The 27,493-nt window shown below is 41.2% G+C and overlaps 1 protein-coding gene across 6 annotated transcripts in view; it reads left to right on the forward strand.

Annotated features, from left to right (window-relative positions):
- Window positions 1-27,493, forward strand: part of DACH1 (dachshund family transcription factor 1) — a 553,005-nt gene that overhangs the window by 278,622 nt on the left and 246,890 nt on the right. For 4 of the 6 annotated variants that reach the window (XM_053307879.1, XM_053307878.1, XM_053307884.1 and 1 more), the window contains exon 3: window positions 3,921-4,082. The exons of the other annotated variants lie outside the window; for them this stretch is intronic. In XM_053307879.1, coding sequence (XP_053163854.1) covers window positions 3,921-4,082 — 162 coding nt within the window. The remainder of the gene's footprint in view (window positions 1-3,920; window positions 4,083-27,493) is intronic. 6 annotated transcript variants of the gene reach the window in all.

Raw genomic sequence — 27,493 nt, forward strand, 5'->3', positions numbered from 1 at the left:
TGGCACTGATATCAGTTAGAATGCAAACAAGGTTTTAAATGATGTGCCCCTTCATTTCAGCTGGAGAATCCACTTTACGCCATCTGCCTATCAGATGGTTAGGAACCAGGACTGCGTATTAATGCCACATGTTCGATTTTTCCTCCCTCTTGTAATGGTTAGATTCATATTGCTAATAGCTCTGCAGGAGCACTGTCGATGAAATTTCTGTGACGCTGGAGTGATGAGATATTTATAAAGTGGCCTGTCTCACTGAATAATCAGCAGGAAGAATGCCAGACATAAACAGCTTATCAATTTCAGCATATTAATGATAACTACTGCATGCAACCATAATAGGCTGACTTAAAAAACAAAACAAAACAACATTTATTTACATTTTTGGAACAAATACCAGAACAAAGTAAAGAATACTTTATTTTTTATTTCTGTTTGTGGATTGATTTCCCCCCATCTTCGTTTCCTAATGTCAAGTAGCACTTTTATCCAAAAAGCATGGAGGATACTTCTACACAAGTAGAATAAAAGTGTGGATGAAGAAGTTTTAACCTGTGCATAATCCATAATTTACCCTTTTCCCAAAATCATTTGTGTGCTTTGTATCTACAGAACTACTACTGGATTTCCCTACTTTTCATTTTTAGCTGAGTGGTTTTGCACTGGTCAGAGCACTTACAGCCAGGCACTAGAGTTCTGTAGGCCTGCAGCTATTGGAGCCACCTGTGCCACAGCAGTGTTGCAGGGAGGTGAAAAACTGTATGGCTCTGGATCCAGGTGACTGAACTTTACCAAGGCTGCAGGGTAGAAGGCATCAATACAGCACCTTTCAAAGCTGCATGTGATTGCACCATGTTTTGATGTGACTTCATAGGAGCGACAAAAGGAAGTTAGTGAAATTCATTGGGGTCTCCTAGTGAAGCTAGATGACTGGAAAAATTGTATCATGGAAAGTGCGTAAAGATCCAAGATGATTAACAGCAAATAAAAATACATGAGAGAGAGAGAGAGAGAGAGAGAGAACCAATTAAAATCATAGAAACATTAAATGCAGATAAGAATAAATCAAATATTAGGCAGTACAATAGCAATGTAAGAAACTCATCAGCCAACTTAAAGCAGCCTATAGTAGGGATGTGCATGGACCAGTTTGGCGGTCCTTTTATGGTCCAGAGGTCCGGCATTTGGATCAGTTTGGAGGCAGGGGGTTTACCTTTAAGGAGCAGGGAGGGTGCCCATCCACACCCCACCTCCCCCCCAACTGTGCTGTCTCCAGCCTTGCAGCCTAGTGTGTGCATGTGCACGTCATGCATGCACACCGGCCACTTCTGGTATGATGCTGACTGAGGCTTCAAAGAGGTACGCAGCAGCCTCTCGTCAGCATTTTTTGAGACAGCACCGTCGGGGGTAAAGCGGCAGGTGGGGATGGACACTCTCCCTGCTCCTTAAAGTTACCCCCCCCGCCTCCCGGGCGTGGACGGACCTGTTTGTGCACATCTCTAGCCTATAGCAGTCGTGTACAATCACGGCCTAGCCTCCGTCAAATGCCAATGAACAAGGCCATGCTTTAACTTGGCTCTTGAAATAAACAAGGTGGGCACTAACCAGATCCCTGGTTTTTTTCCCTCAGCACTGAGTATAATACTGTGCTACCTATTGCTGCTGTAACTATCTGGTTTTGCTGGATCACAGATTGAGAAAGGCAGAACAACTTGGGTGCTTTCTTTCCTACCTTGAGTTGTGTTTTTGGTTTGGTCTGTTTGTGAGGTGTTGTGGTGAGAAAGGGCAGTGGCAGCTCAGCTTGCTCTGTGTGTGTGTGTGTGTGTGATCTTTCTTGGTGATTGCTGTGGTGAGCTCCACGTCTGACCTTGGATTAACTTGTGCTTCACTCACTTCTCTGGTCTGCTCTGCAATCTGCATTCTTTATTGCAAGGTGTACTTTCTCAATCTAAATGTTGGCTGAAGATGTTGCTGTAGTTGAGATGGCTATTCTTGCTGGTTGCTAAGGGTGTTGCTGTGATGTGGCAGCTACTGCAAGTGAACATAGAGTCATAATGGTGTGTGAGAGAGCAACACACCAATTATGCTACTGCAGCGTGGGTACTGTGGCTGGCATTAGATTCTGGTCAGTGATTCTTTTTTGGCTATCTTTGGACAGTGAGTTTTGCAAAATGTAGTGTTCTGTTCTGTGTTGGGTGAGACTGTGTGTGCTTCTGTTCTACAGTGGTGTGTGTGTGTGTGTGTGTGTGTGTGTGTGAGTGTGTTTGCAAGGCAGGGTTGCAAAATGTGTTCACTTTGCTTGTTTCACCTATAGGGAACAATGGGGAACTCGAATAGCCCCATTGCTCCCCATGGATTGGTCCTAGGAACACCACAATAGGTTGGGTGAGCCTACCTACACCCAACCCACAAAAAAATTCAGGCAATCAGGTTATTTTTAATGATTTTTTAAAAGTTTTATTTTGGTCACTGGGTCAATGACCTACTGACCTAGATAAAAATTTTTAAAAACATAAAAATTGCCTGATCGTTTTGTGGGTCAGGTGGTAGGCAGGTAGGGTCATGCCCTACCACCCAATCCACTTTGGTATCCCTAGGACCTACCCATGGGGAACAATGGGTTGATTTGAGTTCCCTATAGTTCCCTATTGGCGAGTCACATTTTTTTCACAAATTTCCAACTCAATTCATCAAACTGGCCAGCTATGGCTGGCTGGTTCAATGAATCGATTTTTTTTGGCTATTCAATTCAAGGTTGAATCAGATTGCAAATAATGATTCATGCACACCCCTAATGGGGCTATTCAGTCAAAGCAAAATTGAATTTTCCCCACACTTGTTTAACCGCAGACATTAAAAGTGAGCCTCAGTGATCCCACAGAAGACTGTCTTACAATGCTTCCAGCATTAATTTCAGCTCCAACATTGACAGGACTCTTAATACAACTGAGGGGCAACCACCAAAAACACTCCTTTATGGGTTGTTGTTGTTTGAACTTGGTGTGCAGATGGTCAAAAGTGCACACTTGGTTCCTCCTAAAGATTGTGATGAAGCATAAGGGAGAAGGTGGTCTCCTGATATATGCACAGTCTAAGTCAATAACCTTCCTCATATAATGCCTATGTTAACATGAATTCTTATATCTCTTGGTTTAGCACAGGTATGTACCGTGCTGAATCCAGTTTTCACTTATGTTTGACTGATACAAACACAAGTGGACAGCTTTACCACTGATACTTGAAAAGCACAAGTGGACAGCTTTATCACTGATACAGAGAAGCTTTCCCCAGTTTACAGGCTAGTAGTTCTCTGGACTGCATAACATTTTGATTACATTTTGTGTTGCTGATTTTTCTTCTAAATTAGAGTGGTTTTTTTGTTTTCATTTTTTAACACATTTCTTCAGTGAGAATTGTTATTGTAAACAACATTGGAAGTAAATAGTGACTGACATCCTGACTAATGAAGTGGAGGCAGAAGCAGCAGCTAGGCCTTAGGGGGTGCAGCGTAGCTGGTCCCATTGCTCTGTCTGCCTCCGCTACGCTAATGTTGTTCCATTGTGGCGCAAGCATGTACTTCTGGAGCACTCTTCTGCATCCCCAAAGCCCTTTGTCACAGCAGAAACACGTTGCTGCTTGAAGTGCAGGAGAGAGCTCTGGAAGAAATGCCCCCTCTCGCTGATGCAGAACAGCACATGTGGAACTGAGGCAGACAGCGCAATGGGGAAGATAGTGCTGCATCTTCATAGCTGCAGTGTTGTGCCCACTTCATTAGGATGTCTGCCAGTGTTCTGACTTCTGTGCTACTGAATTTAACTTTAAAAAGGTGCCTTGACCCCAGATGATGGAACAAGAGTATCAGTTCAAATGAAAAGTTGGTGAGAAGTTATAATTTCATTAGTTCCATTCCTGTCTCTTTTTAGGTCTGACAGCTGCAGCTGCAGCTGCAGCAGCTGCCACCAATGCAGCCATTGCAGAAGCAATGAAGGTGAAAAAAATTAAATTAGAAGCTATGTCGAACTATCATGCCAGTAATAATCAGCACGGAGCAGAGTCTGAGAATGGGGATCTGAATTCTAGTGTGGGTAAGTTACTAATCTAAAAGACAATTATTATAATAATAAATTAAATATCAGTACTGATCCTCTTTTGATGAAATGAGGAAGAAAATTACAACTTCTTTTGTATTTTTTTTTCCTGAAGCCAGGTTTTACAAAACTTGCAGTGTACCATTGTTACTGCTATTGTTAAAATATTCAATTTGTAGGTTATTCTTTGCATACCACAATTACTATATATTTTAAAAATAATGATGTTTGAGTGCTTGCTGTTCAGTGCTGAAATCTAGGTAGAGATAAATGAAATGGTCCGATAAGTGGCGCAGTGGGGAAATGTTTGACTAACAAGCAGAAGGTTGCCGGTTTGAATCCCTGCTGGTATGTTTCCCAGACTATGGGAAACTCCTATATCAGACAGCAGTGATATAGGAAGATGCTGAAAGGCATCATCTCATACTGCGCAGGAGGAGGCAATGGTAAATCCCTCCTGTATTCTACCAAAGAAAACCACAGGGCTCTGTGGGTGCCAGGAGTCTAAATCGACTTGACGGCACACTTTACCTTTACCGATCAAAGTGTCCCACTCTTCTAACAGAACTGCTCACTTTTAACAAGCCAAACCCAGACAAGATAAGCTACAATATTTGCCTTCAAGGTTATTTTTATCTCATTGAATTCAAGTGGGAAAATAAAATACAAGTTCTTTGGTTTACCTAGTTTGGGATCAATCTGTTGGGCAATAGGGATGTGCACCAATCAATTTTTTTAAAAATTCAATTTGTGCCCAAATCGAATCACCCCTGATTTGTTTTGTGTCCAAATCTATCTCCCTAAATCACCCCAATTCAATTTTGATTTGATTTGGATTTGGATCAATTTGGACCACTTACAAGGGTCCTAGGGGTACTATAATAGGGTGTTGGGTAGGGCCCCATGGGTGCCACCTAACACCCAGATTTCAAGGCAGTGGGGCACTAGGTTGATTTTTAATGTGTGTTTTTTTAAAGTTTTTACTTATTTTGTATATTCCCATCATATCCAGAAAGGGGTGGAGGAAAGACTATATTATTACGATTTTTCTCCCATTGCACAGCTAACCCTGGATTATGAAAGTGCCAGACTCAAAATAAGGGAAAGAATGTATGATATGAAGCGACAAATTGATCAGGGCTCCATTCCGGTTGGTGATTACCCTTTTTGGGTAATCAAATTCTGAGCTTTACCCCTGCCAAAGTTCCAAAGTACCGCAGAGCCCTGACATTGCCCCAATGCAATGCCTTGTGCACAGCTGTGTTGGAAGGGAGATATCAAAGAATTCCATATGGAGAGCATATTTGCCCCTGTGGCTCTGGTGAGATTGAAAAGACAGCTCATGTACTCTTGTACTGTCACTATTACCATGATATTCGTCATAAGCTCATCTCTTCAGATATTAGCTCAAATACAGGCTGTACTGATTCCTTTTACCTACATTTCCTCTTGGCAGTTCAGAATGACTCTAGATCCTATAATGTGGTTAAGTTCTGCCTTATAGCTAGCAAAATTTGCTTAGACCTCATTAAGAACTAAATATTATATGAGATTTCACACCGCTCTGTATTAATTACATAAGTTTGCTGCCTTGCTACCTTTATACTCAGTGTCATTCTGTTATTAGTGTTACAATAGATAGATAGATAGATAGATAGATATAGTTTTATATATAGTTTTATGTTCATAGTTTTAACTTATAGCTTCTTCTACTTATACTAAGTAATTTTATAGAGACTTTTTATTATTTTGTAGGAGTAGATTGAACCATTTTTGTCTATTTTGCTGTTGTACTCGTCAAAGACCGAAATAAAGACTATGCTATGCTAGGTCGCCATATCCTAACCCTGACATGGGTCCCCAGCTTTAATTTTAAAAAAAGCTGAGCTCTAGCCCTTGTAGAAGTGGAGTTATGGAACAAAATGTGTGGTCAGTATTTTTCAAGTGTTTGGATTCTTTGGTGTCCAACAACCTTTCCTCATAATGAATCCCTATGAGGATTCATTGAACAACTTCATTTGTTCTGTTCATTTTGACTGTCATTGGACAGTGCCAACTATCAACTGCAATGTGTCAACTACGCCCCCCCCCCCACACACACTGGGGTACTCAGTTTATTTTTTAGGAATTTCTGAAGTGTTTAGATTCTTTGGTGTCTTCATCACACACCTTCTTTTCTTCTGTACATTTTGACCCCAATGCTTTGTAGGTGGGAGTGGGGAATTAGTGGCATCCCATGTGCCAATTAGCCCCCAATTCACAAGCCACTGGGGTGCTCAGTTTATATTTTAGGAATTTTTTAGGTGTTTCGACTCTTTGGTGTGTAATGAATCCTCATAGAGAGTCATTATGAGGAAACGTTATTAGACACCAAAGAGTCTAAACACTTGAAAACATTCCTAGAACATAAATTGAGTCGTACTCTACTGGCTTGTGGGTGGTAGGGGTGTGTGGTTGGCACATGGCAGCTGACAATTGGCACTGTCCAAAAACAGTCAAAATAAATAGAAGAAATGAAGTTGTGTAATGAATCTTCACAGGGAGTCATTGAGGAAAAGTTATTATACGCCAAGGAATCCAAACAATTGAAAAACAGTGACCAAACATTTTACTCCATAACTCCACTTCTACAAGGGCTAGAGCTTAGATTCCTTTTTAAAATGAAAGATGGGAATTTGGGGAAATAATAGGTGGGATCCGAATCTTAAATCAATTCAAATCAAATCTGGTATGATTTGATTTGGACCCAAATCTAGCCAATGGACCACAGGGGTGATTTGTTCTGTCTCCAAATTGGCCAAATCAGCTAGGTTCAGGTACAAATTGCTTTGTACCTGAATCGATTTGCACATCCCTATTGGGCAGAAGGCAAAATATTTCAGTCTTTAATGCCCAGTAATGGGGAAAATCCCAAATTTAAAAAAAGAAAAGAAAGTATTTGAAACATTCTGTATTTTACTTTCATAAATACATTTCTGAATCTCCCCCCGCCCCCCGGATGAGAGATCTGGAACAGTTTGCAGCATTTTCTGTTGAAGAAGATGCTGAGCTAACATGATGTGTTTATGCATATAGACAATTGGTTTTGTGAAAGTATACTTAAAATTATGCTAGCTTTTAAGGTCATTTCCGCTCCCTTCTGCTCTCTGAGATAAATGTAGTGAGTTAACTGAAAACGGAGTTTTAGCACTGTTAACCATTGTATGTGGCAGAGGTCACATAGACATAAAACAGACATAACCATCTAATATATTCTTCCTTTTGTATTCTGCAAATCTTGCGGTTATTCTTAAGGATGACATCTTGACAACTTTTTTGTTCTGAATCAGTACATATTTATTATTTTACTTCTACCCAAGTACAAAAGGAACAAATGTGCACGTCAGCATATTTAAGGCGGGTTTTTGTTCATTTTACTGTAAACATTTTTGCAATAGAAAAAAAAAGCTGCAGATTTACTTAGGAAAACTCTTTTAGGAATGGTGAATATGGATGTGTCCACACCAGTTTGATGGTCATCAGTAAAAGTACTTGCGGAATGATTGGCATAGAGCAACAAGAATAGTATTCTTCAATGAATGACATGAACAGGAAGTAACAAACAAAGACTCTTACATTATTTTAAAAGGGAGAGTAGGCAGCCATAAGTCAATCTAGATGGTCTGCCTTTAAGCATTTGAGGCCAGAAAAGTTATGGAGATCCATTGGCAGCCAGTGAGGGCAGTGCCCAGGATAGGTGGGTGGAAAGATGCACCTTTAACAGTTAATCAACAGGTGCTTACCAGTGTTTGGGCAGTCTATACTAGCTCCACCCACAATCCCACATGGGGCAGTGGCGCTCCACCTAGCATCTGGAGGTGCGGCGGCAGACCCCTAGGCTCTGCATGTGTGTAGAACCTCCGCACACACACAGAGACCAGGGCCATGCTGCCGCCCCACTAGACAGAGTGCCGTCACACAGTGCAGGATTGCGGGCAGAGCGCCGCTGCTTGAGGCAGCTTGGTGCCTAAATGCTGGTAAGCACCTGCTGATTAATTTTTAAAGGTGCCTCTCCACCCCTCCCCACATTGCCTTCACTGGCGGCTACTGCAGAGAACATTTTATACTTTTAATGTGTATGTGATGATTCACAAATTTTTAGTACGGCTTGCTTGTTCAATTAGTTGAAAGTAATATTTTTTGAGATTGTATGGGAGACAGCAAATGGGCATGGGGCTAGAATTTCAGCATTCCTTCTGCTGGTTGTACTTAGAGCAACAAAATATTCTTAATTTTCTCCCTTTTGTATTGTGACAGATATTGTTGAGTGCTATGTATTCATTCTTGTCCCTACACATCTGGGGCTGCGGTCTGATGCACAGTTTTGATAATAAACCTGAAAAGCCCTTTAAAAGAATGATAATATTCGTAGATAATTACATTGGATCTTGAATGCAGAACTAAAATTCAAGGTGACATGCAGACTAGCACTGCTCTGGTTTAGCAGTGCTAAGTTCCAGCCTAAGATTGCACTGATGCATGAGCAGACAAAGGGTGATTTTTGACTATGTCCTAAGTCCACTGTCCTAAGTCCACTGTGCATCATGAAAATATGTCACTGCGTATTGTACGAGGGATAGGAAATCACTCCTTCCTTTGGCCTCCTCAGTGGCCAAGCCTTAGTGTAGAACTCAGCACTGCTGCAGTAGCACAGTGCTAGTCTGGATGCTGGACACTGTGTACAGAATAGCCCATTCATCTCTTTTTTGTATTGTTATTTGTAATGTATACCATGGAAGAGGATGGAGCTACTGTGACATGACTGGACCATTATGTTGAGGCTGCACCCTTCTGTCTGGATCCACTGATGTCTGTTAGCCTCACAGCTTATACACAGCCCTCCCAGTTCTCTTCAATATCAGCTGTCCTCTTTTACTCCTTATCTCTCTTACTGTACTCCGCCACCCTCTCCAACTGATTAGAACATCCAATCACCCTGAATACACATAACATTCTGAATACACATAACATTCTGAAAGCCATACACTACTTCCGATTGTTGTCTCTTTGGTCACAGTGATAATGGGGATGGAGTGTAGATGGGAAGGCCAAGATAGTTCCAATTAGAACAGGCTATTGAGAGCAAATCTCTAGGTACAAGCTCAAAATATATATGTCTGAACACTTACTTGAAAAAAATGGAAGATTATTAAAAGAAATCTCAGTACAAGAAGGTTTCAAAATGTTCATATTAATATTAATTAATAAATAAATAAATTAATAATATGTATATTGACAAATCCAAAGTGCAGTGGTGGTTATCCTTAGAATGCCTTTAGAGATGCCTTTAATATAAGTACTGCCTTTAATATAAGGTATACATTTTCAAGGTTTAATTAATTGTTTAATTACAGAACCTTGTCTTTTTCTAAGCTTCTCAGAGCACACCCATTCTACATGCTTAATCCATAACATTGTTCTTTTGAGGTGGGATTGCATTGTTTTGTTTGTGCTTACAAATTCTAGGATAAGGATATTTCTGCCAGCTTGCTGCAGTTTTCCCTCCCCACCCCATAGCCCTAAAAACAAAAGCTAATAATAGGAATAGATCAATCAGTGTATGACAATGAGGCTAACTAGCCATTGTCATTGTAAACAATAAGGACTTTAGAAGCTCCATTATTCTTTATGGTATCAATAACAGTTGCATTGACTTTTTTGTTTTTAAATGTCAACAACCCAAACCAACTTTTAGAATAAGCTGTATAAATGACTGTGTTAACTTATCTGGGTATTCTGTGATTGATTGATTGATGATTGATTAAGTGCCTTCAAGTTGATGTCGACTTCTCTCCAGGATGGTCTGTCTTCAACTTGGCTGTTAAGGTCTTCCTGTGGTGTACTTGTAATAGAGTCCATCCGCCTTGCTGCTGGTCATCGTCTTCTTTTTCTTCAACTTTTCCCAGCATTATGGACTTCTCAAGAGAGCTGGGTTTTCGCATTATGTGTCTGAGGTATGATAGTTTGAGCCTGGTCATTTGATCCTCAAGTGAGAATTCTTGATTGATTTGTTCTATGATTCATTTGTTTGTTTTCCTGGCTGTCCATGGTATCCTCAAAAGTCTTCTCCAGCAGCAAAGTTTAAAAGCATCAATGTTTTATCTATCTTGCTTCTTCAAAGTCCAGCTCTCACATCCCATAGAGTGTCATGGAGAAAACCGGTGTCTACATGATTCTAATCGTTGTAGGTGTAGACATGTCATGGCATCTAAATATCCTTTCCAAGGCCTTTATTGAAACCCTACCAAGTGCTAGTCTATGGCCTATTTCTTGACTGTTGGAACCATTACTGTTGATGGTCAATCCTAAAAGTCCAAAGCTATCCACCACTTCAATGTCTTCATTATCCATTCTGAGGCTGGTTGCTGTACCCATTGTCATTAGTTTAGTCTTCTTTACATTTAGTCATAGTCCCATGTTTTCACTGCGCTCCTTGACTTTCATTACTAGAGCTTGCAGATTATCTGCATTCTCAGCTGTCTGAGTGGTGTCATCAGTGTAGCGCAGGTTATTGATGTTTCTTCTTCCCTCTTTAAAACCACGTTCATCTTCTTCCAATCCAGCTTCTCACAGTATATGTTCAGCATGTAAATTGAATAAGTAAGGAGAAAGTATACAGCCTTGTCTCACTCCTTTGCTGATCTGGAATCAGTCTGTTTCACCATGTTCCATCTGGATTGTGGCTTCCTGTCCTGTGTATAAGTTTCTAATGCGAATAATGAGATGTTCTGGGATGCCCATTTTCCTAAGGATATTCCACAACTTGAAATGGTCGACAAAATCAAAGTATTTTCTGTAGTCAGCACATATTGACTTCTTTTTGATATTGTTCGGCTTTTCAGTTATCCAGTGTGCATCAGCAATAATGTCTCTTGTTCCTTGACCTTTTCTGCAACTAGCTTGAACATCCTGCATTTCCCTTTCCACGTAGGGCTCTAATCTGTGTTGGATGATCCTGAGCATTATGTTGCTAGCATGTGGAATTAAGGCTATCATGTGATGGTTTGCGCAACCATTGAGTTTCCTTTCTTTGGTATGGGTATATAGACTGACCTCTTCCAATCTGTTGGACACTATGTTGTTCTCCAAATTTGCTGACATACTTTGGTTAGAGCCTTGACTGATTCTTCTTCTGTTCCTTGCCATATTTCTTTAGCTATTCCATCAATTCCCATAGCCTTCCAACTTGGTGCGTGCTGATCTAACTTCATCTTCCCGTACTAGAGGTTCTTGCAAGTTGGGAATATCTTATAGAATATATTGGATGTTGACGTCCCTCCTGTACAGATTTTCTTCATTCTTTTCACATTTGTCCTTAACATACTGGATTTCATTCCACAGTTCCTCTGGTTCCCTATCAGTATCAATGAGGTTCAGAACTTCAAAGCGGTTTCTGATGTTCTCCTTGAGAATGGTGGGTACATTCTCAAGATCATATCACAGAAGTTTTGTTTTTAGCTTGACTTGGAACTTGCACATGAGCAGTTTGTGATCTGTTCCACAATTGGACCATGGCCATTTCTTTGCTGTTGTAACTGAGCTCTTCCGCCTCCTTCACCAATAAATTGATTTCTGTGTACTCCATCTGGTGATGTCCATGTGTATAGGCACTGTTTTGGTCATTTGATGAATATGTTAGCAATGAAGAGAACTTTGGATTGGCAGAAACTAATTAGTCATTCTCCTGCTTCATTTCTGTTTCCTAGGCCATACAGTCCAACTGTGTTTTCCTCCTTACCATTTCCAACTTTGGCATTCCAGTCGCCAACCAGCAACAGCATATCTTGCTTACATGTTATGTCAATTTCAGACTGAACGTGAACATTAAACTCATCACCTTCCTCTTCTTCTGCATCAGTCATTGGGGCATAAATGTGAAAAACTTTCATGTTAAAGGGTTGTTCATGAAATCTAAATGATATTAGCTGGTCACTGACCACATTGTACCCAAGTACTATCATTTCTATATCCTTCCTGACTATGAAAGCAATACTATTCCTTCTTTGTTTTTCATGTCCTGAGAAGTAAACGGTATGATTTTGACTGAAAGTGTCCAATTGCAATCCATTTTAATCCGCTGATGTCCATGATGTCAATCTGTAGTCGGTTCATTTCATCTTTCACTGTGTCGAGCTTTCCCATATTCGTGCTTCTTATGTTCCACGTTCCCATTATAATTCTGTCTTTGCAGTTTCGGATTTTCTTTTCCTACATGGCAACATTTGGTGCTAGACATCCAAAAGGCTTTAGTCTAACCGTGTCATAAACACCACTCGTACTCTTGAGAGATCCTCAGCTCTTCCTCAGTAGTATGTTGAATACCTTCCGACATGAGGGACCTATCATCCAGCACTACATCAGCAATTATTCTATCTTGTCTATCCATGTGATTTTCTTGGTAAAATACAGGAATAGTTTACTACTGCCTTCTCTCATGCAGTATGAAATGATGCCATTGTTGGCACTGTATGAATTGATGCCATTGTTGACAGCGACTGTCCTTTCTATAACTCTGCTGCCCAAATATAGGTGTCTGCAGGAACTGGGGTGGGGTGGGGAATCCTGAGATAGTAATCCATTAATATTTTCCTCTTGCAGTCATTACCTCACTGAAATTAGAGATGTGCAAACTGGCTTTGACATCGAACTTGGCCAGAATGAGGACTCACCCCTGTCTTGCCCTTGAGTTGAAACAGTCCCCGTCTGATTCGGTTGGGGAGTTCTAACAAAAATAGCATTTTTAGAATAACTCACCACCGCCAGGGCGTGCTGCTGCAGCCACAAGGGGTCTCCAGTGGTTCCCCCTCCCCCCACTAGCTTCCCCCTGGCTTAATCCAGCCTGCTTTGGGTGATTTACAGCCAGAGACTGAGACGTGGTGGCAGGCAATGGGGTTGGGGCCAGCAATGTTCATTGAATGGCAACAACCTCTACTGCCAATGTTATACCTTTTCTCTCTAATTTTGATCTGATCATGTGAAGGAAATGACACGAGGTAGCATATTAGCAAGAAAACAATGAGATCTCAGGCTTATACAGAGATCTGCAAAATAAGGGAAATTAAATATCATTAACGTAACTTACTGAGTTGTAGTTCCAAGTTTTAAGTGTGTCCTGGTTTTAACCAAGAAATTATGAACAAATGTTGGCACGTGGCTCATTGATGGGATAGCAACTGAACTGTCAGTTGCCCTATGGCTAGTAAAACAAGGAGAAGGATTGCCCCCCAACACCTCTACTAGTGTAGGTGTCCTAGAAATAAGTAAATAACAACTAAACAGCTATGGAATAAAAAGAGCTAAAGGCAGTAAATTACATTAATAACTGATTTATCACCCTCTCATTTTATGTTATAGCCTTAAGCTTGCAACTTCCTACCTCTTAAGAGGGAGGAATCCACAAGGAGAGCTCTGAGTGCAGCTAGTAAAATATATGGCCGTGATGCTTGTTCTCTCTTTTCCACAATCAGTTGGATTCTTTTAGTTTAATATTTACTTGCTAAGATGAGATGCTAGTCTGCATGGTGATAAACAGTCTGGTGCTGGCATTTGAAGGTGACCTGTCAGTTCATATGGACAAATCTCCTGCTTACTGAAATGTACAAAATAAATCATTAAAGCAGGCAGGTGCTCATTCCCAGTTTTAAATCACCATAGATTTATGATTTGAATTAATGCTTCATTTGGTCATAGAAATAGATGCTGAGACAAATGATATGCAGTGGTTGGGGCTTCCATACTGTAGCCATCCTAATATTGATTACTGAGATGTCTTTGCAATCTCTTGTTTATATCAAGCACTGTCTTGTGACAGGTTGGCTGATACCAGCCATACTGCAGATAAGAAGGAAAAATGTCCTGGCTTCTTTTTAGTGGCAACTTCACACACAGCATGCAGCACAGATAAATTATTTTAGTTTGGTTGTTTAAAATAAGAAGTACATAAGCCAGCTTTTCAAAACATAAGCCAGCTTAGAAGTATAAATTGGCAAAAGCAGAAGAAGAAGAACAAGGTCACATTTATATTTAATAGAAAGTATGTTTTTTCCCCACGGCCATCTTTTTAATGCAAATTGCAATCTGAGATTAAAATAACCTGGCTGGAATCCATAGGGTTGGAGGGTGCAGCTCATATTTTTCTTGAGTTGGACTTTCAGAAAGTATTTCCAGAACCATTGGCTGATATCCTGACTAATAAATGCCAGTGCAGCTGGGTTGTGTTCCAGACTAAAGCTGTGGCAGTACATGCGGGGGGTGGGGGGGGGGAGTTCTCTCTTTCCTTTTGCAGTTGTTTGTGCTACCTGAAAATATGTCTCTGAGACTGAGAGCATCCCCCCCTCCCCACATGTTTCACTGCAGTCTTAGTCTGGAATGCACCGCTGCTGAACTAGCACTCAGTTAGTCAAGATGTTAGCCATTGTTTCTAACAGGGATAAAATAACCCACTTACACCAGCATTGTCTTGCCCTTTGTATTGCCTTTTGAATAGCCTTTGCACCCAAACAGCTCTTTAATTGTAGAAAGTTTAAAGAGAAGCTTGGAGTTTCTGGGCAACACTGTTTGGAAGGTAACTGAAGAAAAAGTCAGAGGCATGCACAGCCCTTGGGATTGTAGCCATTGGATGTATTGATTATTGGATTTTTATTTGACCATGCTTTTGCTCTTTACTGAATAAATCACGAAGCGTATGTACATTTGATTGATTGATTGATCGATTGATTAATATACCACCTGACTCCAAAGGCTCTAGGCGGTTTACAAAAATAAACACAATAGAAACAGAATAAAACCAACTATCAAACAACAATTAAAATGTAAAACATTCAAAAATTACAGCAATTAAAAATTTAAAACATTCAGAGATTACTAAAAGCCTGGCTTAAAAATTGTGTCTTAAGGCTCTTTAAAGGCTGGTAAAGATGTGGCAATAGTAAGCCCTTCCTGTATTCTACCAAAGAAAACCCACTGGGCTCTGTGGTCTCCAGGAGTCCACACCGACTTGACAGCACACTTTACTTTTTAAAGGCTGTTAAACCACAAATGTCTGTAGGGAGTGCATTCCACAGCCAGGAGTGACTACAGAGAAGGCCCGCTCCCAAGTCACCTACAGATGAGCTGGCAGTATACGGAGGCAGACCTCTCTTGGTGATCTTAATAAGCGGTGAGGATCATGTAGAAGAAGGCGCTCTCCCAGGTAACCTGGCCCAAGCCAATTAGAGCTTTAAAGGTAATTACCAGGACTTTGAATTTTGCCCAGAAACTTATTGGCAGCCAGTGCAGTTGCTTTATACAGGCATAATATGGTCTCTCTGAGAAATCCCAGAGACCAGTCTAGCCACTGCATTTTGAACCGACTGAAGTTTCTAAACTACATACAAAGGCAGCCACATGCAGAGTGCATTTGCAGTATATACTCGTCCAACAAGGTTAGGAGTGCATAGACATAGGCTTCCAAGTGCAGATCACTTTTCTGGATGCTATCCATATGTGCAAAAAGAGTGATGTGCCAGGCAAAATGTTTGTATTTGTATAAATCGTCTACTAGGGCAAAAGTAGTTAGCCTTTACTGCATTGATAATTAGAAATGAGTTTCTGTTCACTGAATGTCTGTCATAAGAATATAAGAGCTGCTGGGTCAGACCCAAGGCACATCCACTCCAGCATCCTGTTTCCCACAGTGACCCGCCAGGTGCCTCTGAAAAGCCCAGCAGGTGCTTCTGAAAAGCCCATAAGCATGAGGTGAAGGCATGCCTGTTCTCCTGCTGTTGCTCCCCTGCAACTGGTATTTAGAGCCATCTTGCCTCTGAGGCTGGAGGTGGCGTGTAGCCACCACCACATTAGTAGCAATTGATGTCCTCCATGAATTTGTCCAAGTCCCTTTTAAAGCCATTCAAGCTAGTGGCCATACTTGTGGCAGAGAATTCTATAGATTAATTATGTGCTGTGTGAAAATGTACTTCCTTTTGTCGGTCCTAAATTTCCTGGCCATCATTTTAATTGGATGACCCATGGTTCTAGTGTTGTGAGAGTGGAAGAAAAACTTCTCTCTGTCCACTCTCTCTACTCCATGCATAATTGTATACACCTCTATAATCTCTCCCTATAGTCGCCTCCTTTTCCAAACTAAACTGTAGCCTTGCCTCATAAGGAAGGTGCTCCAGGCCCCTGATAATCTTGGTTGCCCTTTTCTGCACCTTTTCCAGTTCTACCATGTCCTTCATAAGATACGGTGACAGGAGGACTTGGTTATTCGCAGGGGTTAAGTTCCTGACCTACAACCAGCAATACTGAAACCATGAATACTGAATCATTGTACCTATAGTTCCAAAAGGATCCCTGGGACTCTTTGTGGACACCAAGGCTCCACAATCTCCCAAAGCTCTGAAAGATTGTGGGTTAAAAGAAAACAAACAAACAAACAAACAAACAAACAAACCACTACACTGCCATAAACTCTCCTATGTCCTCCTCATAGGAAACATAGGAAACTGCCATATACTGAGTCAGACCATTGGTCTGTCTAGTTCAGTATTGTCTTCACAGACTGGCAGCGGCTTCTCCAAGGTTGCAGGCAGGAATCTCTCTCAGCCCTATCTTGGAGAAGCTGCCAGGGAAGGAACTTGGAACCAAGATGCTCTTCCCAGAGTGGCTTCATCCCCTGAGGGGAATATCTTGCAGTGCTCACACATCAAGTCTCCCATTCATATGCAACCAGGGCAGACCCCAAGCTCCTCTTACTACCCATAGAGCACATGCAGGAGGAGGATGACCATATATGGAAATGTCAGAATGCCAGTAAACCACAGATACATGGGACATTATGCCACAAATGTTGAAACAGGTACCTTTTCAGAAAAACGCAGATACACGAAACTATGTAAAATCATACCACAAATAATGAGGTCCTACTGTACTCATAATGTGGTTGCACCATAGATTTGTATAAGGGCATTATAATATTAGCAGTTTTATTTTCAATCCCCTTCCTAATGATCTCTAGCATGGAAATTGGCTTTTTCACAGCTGCCACGCACTGAGTCGATACTTTCAACAAGCTGTCCACCATGGCCCCAAGATCTCTCTCCTGATCAGTCACCAACAGCTCACACCCCATCAGTGTATGTGTGGAACTGGGGTTTTGTTTTGTTTTTTGCCCCAATATGCATCACTTTATACTTGCTTACATTGAACTGCATTTGCCATTTTTTCACCCACTCCCCAGTTTGAAGAGATCCTTTTGGAGCTCCTCACAATCTGCTTTGTATTTCACTACCCTAAATGGTTTAGTGTCATCTGCAAGTTTGATCACTTCACCTTTTACCCCAGCTCCTAGAACATTTATGAATAAGTTTTAAAAAGCAATTATCCCAGTACAGATCCATGGTAACCCCACTTCTTATTTCCCTCCATTGTGAAAACTGTCCATTTATTCCTATCCTGTTTCCTGTCCTTCAGCCAGTTAACATCCACACATGAACCTGTCCCCTTATCCCATGACTGCTAAGTTTACTTGAGCCTTTGCTGGGGAACTTTGTCAAAAGCTTTTTGGAAGTCCATGTATACTATGTCACCTTTATCCATATGCCTGTTGACACTCTCAAAGAACTCCAAAAGATTAGTGAGGAAAGACTTTCCTTTGCAGAAGCCATGCTGGTTGTCCTTCAGCAAGGCCTGCTCTTCTATATGTCTAACAATTTTGTCCTTAGCTAATTTCCAGTTCTCTGGTACAGAGCCTCACTGTAGGGATGTGACATATTTTTGCTAGGAGATTAGCAATTTCACATTTGAGTTCCTTCAGAAATCTTGATGGATGCCATTTGACCCTGGTGATTTGTTAATTTTTAGTTTTTCAAGATAGTTTATAACATCTTCTGTTGTCACCTCAAATTGGCCCAGTTTTTCAGCCTCTGAGCCTGAGAAGCTCAGTTCCAGAGTGGGTGTATCATCAGTATCCTCTGCCGTGAAGACAGATGCAAAGAACTCATTCAGCTTCTCTGCAATCTCCTTATCCTCATCAATCCCTTTCACACCCTCATCATTTAAGGGTCCAATTACCTCCCTGGCAGGTTTTCTACTTCTGATATATTTATTTATTTATCATATTTTTATGCCACCTGATATTACATCTCTAGGTGGTGTACACAATTTAAAATATCTAGAAGTCACAGATTAAAATTCATGACACAATAAAAATAGAATAAAAGAGTTATTAAAACAAGTTTTTTAAATTGTTAAAGTTCTAATTAAATGCAAAAACAAGAGAGTCTTGAGGCTCTTCCTGAAAACAAACAGAGAAGGAGATGCTCTTATTTCAGCAGGGAGCATATTCCAAAGCCCTGGGGCAGCCACAGAGAAAGCCTGGTCTTCGGTTGCCACCAAACAAGCCAGTGGCAACCGTAACTGGACCTCTCCAGAAGATTGTAACTGTCAGCAGGGTTTATGACAAAGGAGGCACTCTCTTAAATACCCTGGACCCAAGCCATTAAGGGATTTATAGGTAATAACCAGCACTTTGTTATTCACCCAGAAACATATTGGAAGCCAGTGCAGTTCTTTTAAAACCGTGTTCACTTCATGTTGTCCCAGAGACCAATCTGGCTGTCGCATTCTGTACCAATTGTAGTTTCCGGACTACGTACAAAGGCAGTCCCATGTAGAACACATTATAGTAGTCAAGCCTGGAAGTTACCAGCATATGTATGACTGTTTTAAGGTCATTTACCTCTAGAAATGGACATATCAGCCAAAGCTGATAAAAAGCGCTCCTGGCCACTGCCTCAACCTGAGAATCAAGGGAGAGCTTTGGGTCCAGGAGCACTCTCAAGCTATGTACCTCATCTGTCAGGGGGAGTATAACCCCATCCAGAACAGTCAGATATAAACCATCTCTCGGGTTCTGGCCCCCCACAATCAGTACCTCCATCTTATTTGGATTCAACTTCAGTTTGTTTTGCTTCATCCAGCCCATTACTGCCTCCAGTGAGGCATTTAGGGAAGATTTGCCATTTCCTGATGAGGTTGTCACGGAGAAGTAGATACAACTGTCTTCAGCATATTGATAACACCCTGCACCATATCTCCCAGCGGTTTCATGTAGATGTTAAAAAGCATTGGTGACAGTATGGAGCCTAGTGGGGTTCCACACTTCAGTTCTCGCTTTGCAGAACAGTCTCCAAGCGACACCATCTGGAAACTGCCAGAGAGGCAGGAGCAGAGGCATATCTAGGGAAAATATCGCCTAAGGCAAGCAGTGAAATTGCGCCTGTCCAAACAGGAATGATGGGACTTGTAGTAAACAATATCTGGAAATCCCTGTTAAAAGGAACACTGTACCATCTAGACATGGTTGTTGATCAAAACCTGAAAACATGAGCCATCTCTGTAAAAGACTTAGAACAACAGTCAGGAGGTATGCGAGGATTCCAGGTGTCATTTGCTCTGTCTCATATCATGCTTTTTAAAAAACATGACTTTGTCCTAGACTAGAGGATATCCTGCCCAAATAGCCACTAGCAAAATAGGGGAAGAAGAAGGTGGCGGGGGGGGTGGGGTGTCTATAAACCAGTGAATTTGTCTTGTGATGACTGTTGGCTCATGATGGGGTATATGTGCATTCACCACACTAGTGCTTACTTTGACACCAGGAGGGAGGAGGATACATTAGCTTGCCACACTAGACAGAGGCATTTGCAACAGGAGCAAATAGCCAAATTCTGCCAGGGCCAAAACAAGCCCCTGCCAGACTAAGAAATCATTGTAATTTGCCCCTTCCTGTCACAAGCACTGTGCTGTTCTTTTATTATTGACTGTAACTCTCAGATATCGCAGTCATGGATGGAAAATTCAGGGTCAATTTACAAGAGACACATTTTCTTCATGGGTCTCTTCTGTGCAGGTGTTTTGCAGAAACCCATGTGTAGTGATCAATACATATGTATCTATTCTGCCAGGGGCATAGCAAGGTTGGAATGGGTCCAGAGACGAGATTTTAAAATGGGCCTCAGCCCCTCAAAGTCCAGGGCGTCCACACACCCCAGGCCCCCAAAGATTTAAGTCTGATATTTCAAAGTAAGTACAGTGGTCCCTCGACTTACGAAGAGAATCTGTTCCGAACGCACGTTCGTAGGTTGGAATTTTCGTAAGTCGAAAAGCGCATCCACGGAGGTCCAGAAACATTCGTAAGTCGAGGAAACCGCATCTAAAAATTCGTTGGTCGAGGAAGCCGCATCTAAACCGGCAACGACTTCCAGTATTTTTTGTCGTTCGTATGTCGAAATCTTCGGATGTCGAGTACTTCGTAAGTCGAGGGACCACTGTATGCTGCCTGGAAATACATTTCACTGAATACACACACGCACACTTCACAATATATAGTGATATACATTGAGTACTATATATTTGTGCTACTTTTAATGCCTAGAACACACTAGAAACACTAATTATTAAAATGGCCCCCTTGCTGCAGATTAGCAAAGGAGACTTTCAATCATGCAGGGTAAGCCTATGTTTGTTTTCTCAGAATTCTGAATAAATTCAGTAAAGTTTGATTCCAGGAGGTTTTTCACATGGGGCTTTTAAAGCCCTATAACACACCTCTCCTGTGGAATGGAGGAGCTGCATTCACATGTTGGCCAGATTTACCCTGAAGTCCCTGCGAGTTATTGGGGAGCCGTTCACACATAAGAAAAATAAAACAAAACAAAAGCACAACACATGCTTCACAGTTCTCACTCAGACCTTCTGGGTTGCAAAACAACTTGAACATTAGTGCATTTATGAATGAATGAATGAATGAATAAATAAATAAATAAATAAAATATTGTTCCAGATGTTTTTGTAATTTTCTTCCATGAAACAAGCCACTTATAAGGCTTTTTAGATCATTTTTGTTTTTGAAGCCAGCAAAGCTTCCACTCTGTTTTAAATTAAATATTCAGACTTCTCAGTCTCTCCCCCACCCCCCATATCAAAGCCCTATGGCAAGTAGATCCCTATATATCGGGGGGGGACCACAAAAAAGAATTCACAGTCTACCTGGCAAAAGCTGTGCTGGATGGTCTGGGCAGAGGGTCTGCTGCTGCAGAGAACTCTGCCTGCCTTCTTCTTCCTGGCTTGCTTGGGGCCTGCCAAGTTCAGGCTTCAGGGAGGCCTACACGGAGGCCTCTCTGTAAGCCCCGCCCACCCGCCGATCAGCTGAGAGGCGGGGAGAGAAGAGCTGTTCTGCAGTTTGCAGGCCCCACTGGCAGCTGATCCTAGGCCTCACAGAAGGCAAGCAGGATGGCAAGTGGCTGAGGGGCCCTGGGGCTGGGCAGGTGGGCAATGGGGTGGGGGTGGCAGGAACTGGCATGGAGTTCCCCCCTCAGTGGCGCCTAGGGCATGTTCCCTGGCTGCCCCACCCCAGTTCTGCCCATGGGCTGGAGTGGAACCACCATAAAACAGTGCCACCCAATCCCACATCCCTCAGGCAATCCAGAAGGATACCATGGTTGATGGTATCGAAAGCAGCAGAGAGATCCAAAATGATCAGCAGAGTCACACTCCCTCTGTTGATAGCCAGTTGGAGATCATCCATCAGGCTGACCAAGGCAGTCTCTAGCCCATAGCCCACACGAAGGCCAGTTTGAAATGGGTCTAGATAATCTAGATAACCAAAACTGCCTGGAGCTGAGAGGCCACCACCTTTCCCAATCATGGAAGATTAGAAACAGGTCAGTAATTGGCTAACCCTGAGGGATCAAGTGAGGAACCACTTTCTTCAAAAGTGGTCTAATAATAGCTTCCTTAAGACAAGGAGGCATCCTGCCATCCCTCAGAGAAGCATTTATAATATTTCCAGACCCTCTCTGATAATATGATTATCAGATTAGATATGCCAAGTTGGGCAAGAGTCAAGAGAACAGGTTATAGGACATACAGTCCAAAGCAGTTTGTCCACTTCCTCTTGAGTCACAAACTCAAAATTATCCAATCTAATCCCATTAGAGGAATTGCTGGACACCTCCACAGTAGACTCTGCAGTAACTGTGGAATCCAGCTCAGCCCAAATATGAGAGATTTTATCAACAGTTATTAAAAATGTCACAATGAGTGACCTATGGTTCCAAATTTAAATTCAAGGGGGAGGGGGTAGATACCAGCTTCCTCACAACTCAGCTGGATGTGAATTTGCAGATGCAATGCAGACAGAAAAGAACTGCTTCTTTTCTGCCTGCACTGCCAGAGTGTAAGTCTTCAGATGTGCTGTGTTGTGCTCAATCAGACTTGTACTGAGTCTTCCTCCTCTTGTGCTCTGATTGTCTACCTCATCGCTTTAGCTCCTGCAACTTATCTGAATACCACAGGGCTGTCTTTAAAGCAAGTTGGAGAGGATGCTTAGGAGCTATTGTGTCTATTGCTCTATTGAGTTCAGTATTCCATCTTTGTACCAGAGCATCGACAGAATCATTAGCAGAGCCAACCCTAAAACCTTCCAGGGCATCTTGGAATCCTGTTGGATCCAATAACCTCCTCAGGCAGACCCATCTAATAGGTCATTCTCCCCTGCAGAGGTGGGTTGTGGCTGTAAGTTTGACATTTTAAAGAATATTTAAAGAAGTTTTTGTTGTTCCCCTTGACACTTCTAGCTATATGCCCCTCAAAGTCTTTTTGCATCCCTTATATTCTGTGGTCGCCAGGAGTCGACACCGACTCAATGACACACTTTACCTTTATAGTCTCCTTGCATTTCTTTTGCTAGAGTTTATATTCCTTTCTGTTCTCTTCATTTGGGCAGTACTTCCATTTTCTGAAGTCACCTTCCATTTTATAGCTTCCCTGACTTGTTAGCCATGCTGGCATCCTCCTGAACTTGGTGGTACCTTTCCTCCTTCTTAATATACATTCCAACTGAGTTTCTATTATTGTGGTTTTAAATATGTTCCATGCTTTCTTGAGTGATTTGAGCCTCCTGACTTCCCCTTTCAGCTTCCTTTTTACCAATCCCCTCATTTTTGAGAAGTTTCCTCTTTTGAAGGCCAATGCATCTGTGTTGGACTTCCTTGGCAATGCTCCACTCACATATAAGCTGAACTGGATCACACTATGGTCACTGTTCCCCAATGGTTCTGTCTGTATATGTACATAACAACATATGTGTAGCTCACTCCTACATGCTACAATGTGTTAAGGCTTTTCTGTGTTTATAATTGTGGGCAGCATCCAGGTTAGTGCTTCACCAACACTTAGCTCTTTTCTGTCTCCTCCCATTTTCTGTGACTTTCCACCCTCCTCTGCAGCCACCCATCCCTCATCTCATATTGCTGCCAAGGTCCTTCAACCCTCAGGATCAGCTTTTCTATAGGCTCTGAAGGCTGCAGTGTTGAGAGGAGTGAAGGGAAAATGGCCTACACTTACACTATCAAGTGAGTTCCAGTCTGAATGTTTACCACATTCACAGGGCGATGGGGTACTTAAATCACTCTGAGGCTTTATTATCTTAAAATTGCCCAGATTGAGCCATTGCTCACACTGAGCCCACGGGTCATTCTATAAACGAATAATATAACATCATTAAATGGTAGGTCGACATTCACACATGCATGTGTGTGTACACATACACCACCGGAAATAACTCAGGAGAATTTGGATATTTTGCTGGACATCTTCCACCACCTGCTATCTTCCACCACCAGTCGTAAGATATGGAGTAGATTGGGTTCTCACCAGAGCGCCTAACGTAAGCTTTCCCTTGCGCACACACACTCATTTTGGTGAGGGAGAAAGTGGCGAGAGTTTGCATTAAACTGGGGGGGGGGTTTGCTGGAATGTTGAGGCCCCAAACAGATTCACTTCGGATTGGTCCTGGACTGGAGGGATCTGGGTCTAGGTCTGTTTGGATCCTGCGTTTCAGCTATTCTTCATGGGATGGCTAGGAGAGCTAGTGTTGCTATTCTGAGAGGCTAAGCTGTGAATTAGAAAATCACTCGTCTGAATCTTATCTCAGTCATGAACTTTCTGGGTGGCTGTAAGCAAGCGTTATGCTGTCAGCCTCAACCACCTATCTGCAATATGTGGAAAATTAAACTGACACCCCTACAGATTGCTGAGATAATGTATGTGAAGCATTTTGAGCCCTCTGAAGTACTATATGAAGGAGACATATTCCTCCACAAGGACTTGCTATTCAGTTCAGCATTGTGGACAGTTCCGTGTATGCTTGCAGTGGCCATACATTGAAAGTTAAAGGGGAAATGCTTGGTTTTGTGGGACTTCAAGTACATATCTTAGTTTCCTCACACAAAGAACAAATATTTATATTTTAATGAAGTCTTTCATTAAAGCTGTAGAAGCTCCATGCACATCACATGGGTAATATATAATATCAAAACAATATATGTACATAGGGAGGAAAAGGATAAAATTTAAGCCAAGGAAGGTGTAAGAAAGATTATTTCTAAAGGTTTCATTAAAAAAACCACTCCCATTTTAATGGCTACCGTAGTAGCTTAGTAAGATTGAATGAAACATTTCCTATTTTTTCCTCCTTTATTATTTATGTCAGAAAAATAATGTCCAAACATTTTCCAAGGATCTAAGAAGAACGTTTGCCATTACCTAATATCTGAACAACATATCTTGTAAACAGTGATCAACAATAGTAAATTACTTGCAAGGTAGGAAATGAGTTCATTTATAATATGATCTCAAAACAGATGTTCCAGAAACAAATCTCATTGTTTAAACTGTAATTATGCTTTTTTAAAAGTCTGCTATTATTTCTTTAAGGAAATGAAGCAATGAGAAAGACTTTAGTGTTCTCTGTTTCTAAACACATTTAGGAAATGTAAGACTTGACTTAGAATAATTCGTGAATAACCACAAGATGTGTTGAAAATAGAGTGATGCTTTTGACACTCTCAACTTCCTTTTTATCTGCACAAATTTACAACACTCAATACAGTAAGCGGCATGTTTATGAAAAACCAAGAACAGTTGCCTGACAGAAACAGTTCCCTTCCTTAAACTTATTCCATCTTTTGCTCTTTAAAAAAAAGTATCAAAGCAATTGATTAGAAAATATGTGCCTCAAGTGGCTGTCTCTAGAACAGAACAGTATAAAATGTAGTCATTTCCTTTCTCTCAATTCATGTGTCTATTTTAGAAGGAAGAATTAATTTTATGGCTTCAGGAAAAAAAGTCTTTGAGTCCTTGAGAAAGCAAACACAAGGAAACAGAGAACACATGCAGGCCATTGAGCGCAGCTCTGCAGTTGCACATCTGAATCTCTTCCTTGGCAATGTTAATGAACCTCAAATCCTCCCTATAATTAGATGAGGGAATTGCTTATATTTTCAAACAGATGATGCTGCTATAATGAAACGATTGACAGGGAATTTAAGACTGTCTACAGTAGTCATTTGGTTTCTGTCGTCCCCCCCGCCCCGCCGCCCCGCTTAAGTTTAAAAAGAAGATTGGCTGTAGACTTAGGTCCTAGGAGAGGTAGTAATTTACATAGAATGCTATGACAGGTGTCGTTGTACAGTGAGGAAATAAAATGGAAGAGAGAAGAATGATGGGCAGGTATACCACTGTTTTTGCAGGGGGGAGGTGTCCTGTGATTCTCCTGCCTGGGTTCTTTAAAAGGGGCCGAGACTCAAGAGATGGATCCGGATTGAGTGCACAGCTGTAACTGCTGATGAGCTAATTGCTCCTTATCTCTCAGCCCCATTCATCTTCATTTTTTACCAATTACTGAGAATTATCTGTGTTCTCAGTTGGATATGAGAGTTAATCCTTTTTGGTTAAGCTGGCAGTACTGTGAGCAGATTCCAAATTGGAGGGTGAAAAAGCCAGAGCGTGCTCTTTCTGAAAGTCTTCTGTTCAATGGCAGTATTGTTATTTCATAAGGATTTTGCTGTTGTTTAACAGATTATAATTTCCCGTCTTTTCCCTTCCACTTGTTTTTGGTTTTATTCCCCTTTAATTTCTATACTATCTTTCTTTCCTGTGCTTGACATGCATTTCACAGACAGAGAAAATGTAGATTGTGAACTTTACATTCTTATAAAGTTGTATTTTAGGAAAAGTAAGTCTCACAAAGCAAATGTCCACTGTAGTCATTAGATATGATGTACAAATTAGATATGCAAATATAAGCAGGAGAACAAGACTGTCCCTAAGTTGCTTCAGACATATGACAAATCTGGCAATCATTCAGACACACTTTATAAACTCTTCAGGATCAGTGGGTAAAACTCTGTATCATGACTCTTTGCAAAGTAGTAGTCAAAAAGCCCTAGAGCAATACATTGTATGTCAAGCATATTCTCTGGGAATGCCTGTGGATGTTTGGTATAGTATGTGTAAAATAACAAATACTTAGACTTCTTTATTCTGAAAGGAAAACTGATGAGATAGAAAAATATTTGTCCTATTGAACTTGAAAACTCAAGAATATTAGCATATTAGTACAGGGCATTTTACAATACTGTTAGGTCTTTCTACATTTGGGGGATTTGTTTCTTTGCCTTTCAGTGCTGGAAAGTCTGAGTCTGCCAGTCTGATGCAATAATCTGAACAGCAATTATCAAATTAATAAAGCAGCATTGCTTTTGTGTTGGACTGTTAATTGTGTTTAAAAGAAAGGTGAGAAACTTCCCTAATTTAAAACTGAACTTGTAATGTCAGCAAGTTGAAGCTTTCGAAATAATGAACACATGGTGTTCAAGAAAGAGAACTGGAATGGGTTAATGTGCCTTCCTAGGAGCAGAGGAAAACCTGGTAACCTATAGGTTAAAATCTGAGCGGGTGGGTGGGTGCAAGCCTGCATATGACCATTGGTGGTGGTGGTGGTGGGAGCAGCAGGTAGGGGAACAGTGGCTGGAAGACTATCTGCATAAGTGCAAGTTTTGTTTCCATGATACAAGCCTGGAAATTGCTCATAGGTTTATGACTTATATCCTCATGCAATACAATAACAGAATAAGTAAGTAGAGACTAGTGCGCTCGTGATCAGGGTTGCCTGCAAATCAAAGATCTCTGTGAAGAAATGTGTGATATGGAGAAATTCTACAAAGTGGAAATTATCTCCAGGTTACATGGTTTTCATAGTTCCCCCAAGGATAAGCTGAAATCCTCTAGAAGTTTCAGAGATTCCTCTCAAGGAGAAATTGTGGAGAATATTCTCAGATGCGTTCTCTGTATCCATTTTTGTAATTTGTTCTTTTATCAAGAATTTTATACCTACAGGTTTGAAACATTGCCCTATCTATCTACCTTCCTTTCTTCCATATTGTTTATTACCACTAATGTCTTGATAATTACAGTAACATGATATTCTTAGCATGCTGTAATAAGAAATGTGAGCTGAGTAATTGTATTACATTGATAAATCC

Source organism: Hemicordylus capensis, chromosome 3, assembly GCF_027244095.1.
Source record: "Hemicordylus capensis ecotype Gifberg chromosome 3, rHemCap1.1.pri, whole genome shotgun sequence".
NCBI lineage: Eukaryota > Metazoa > Chordata > Lepidosauria > Squamata > Cordylidae > Hemicordylus > Hemicordylus capensis.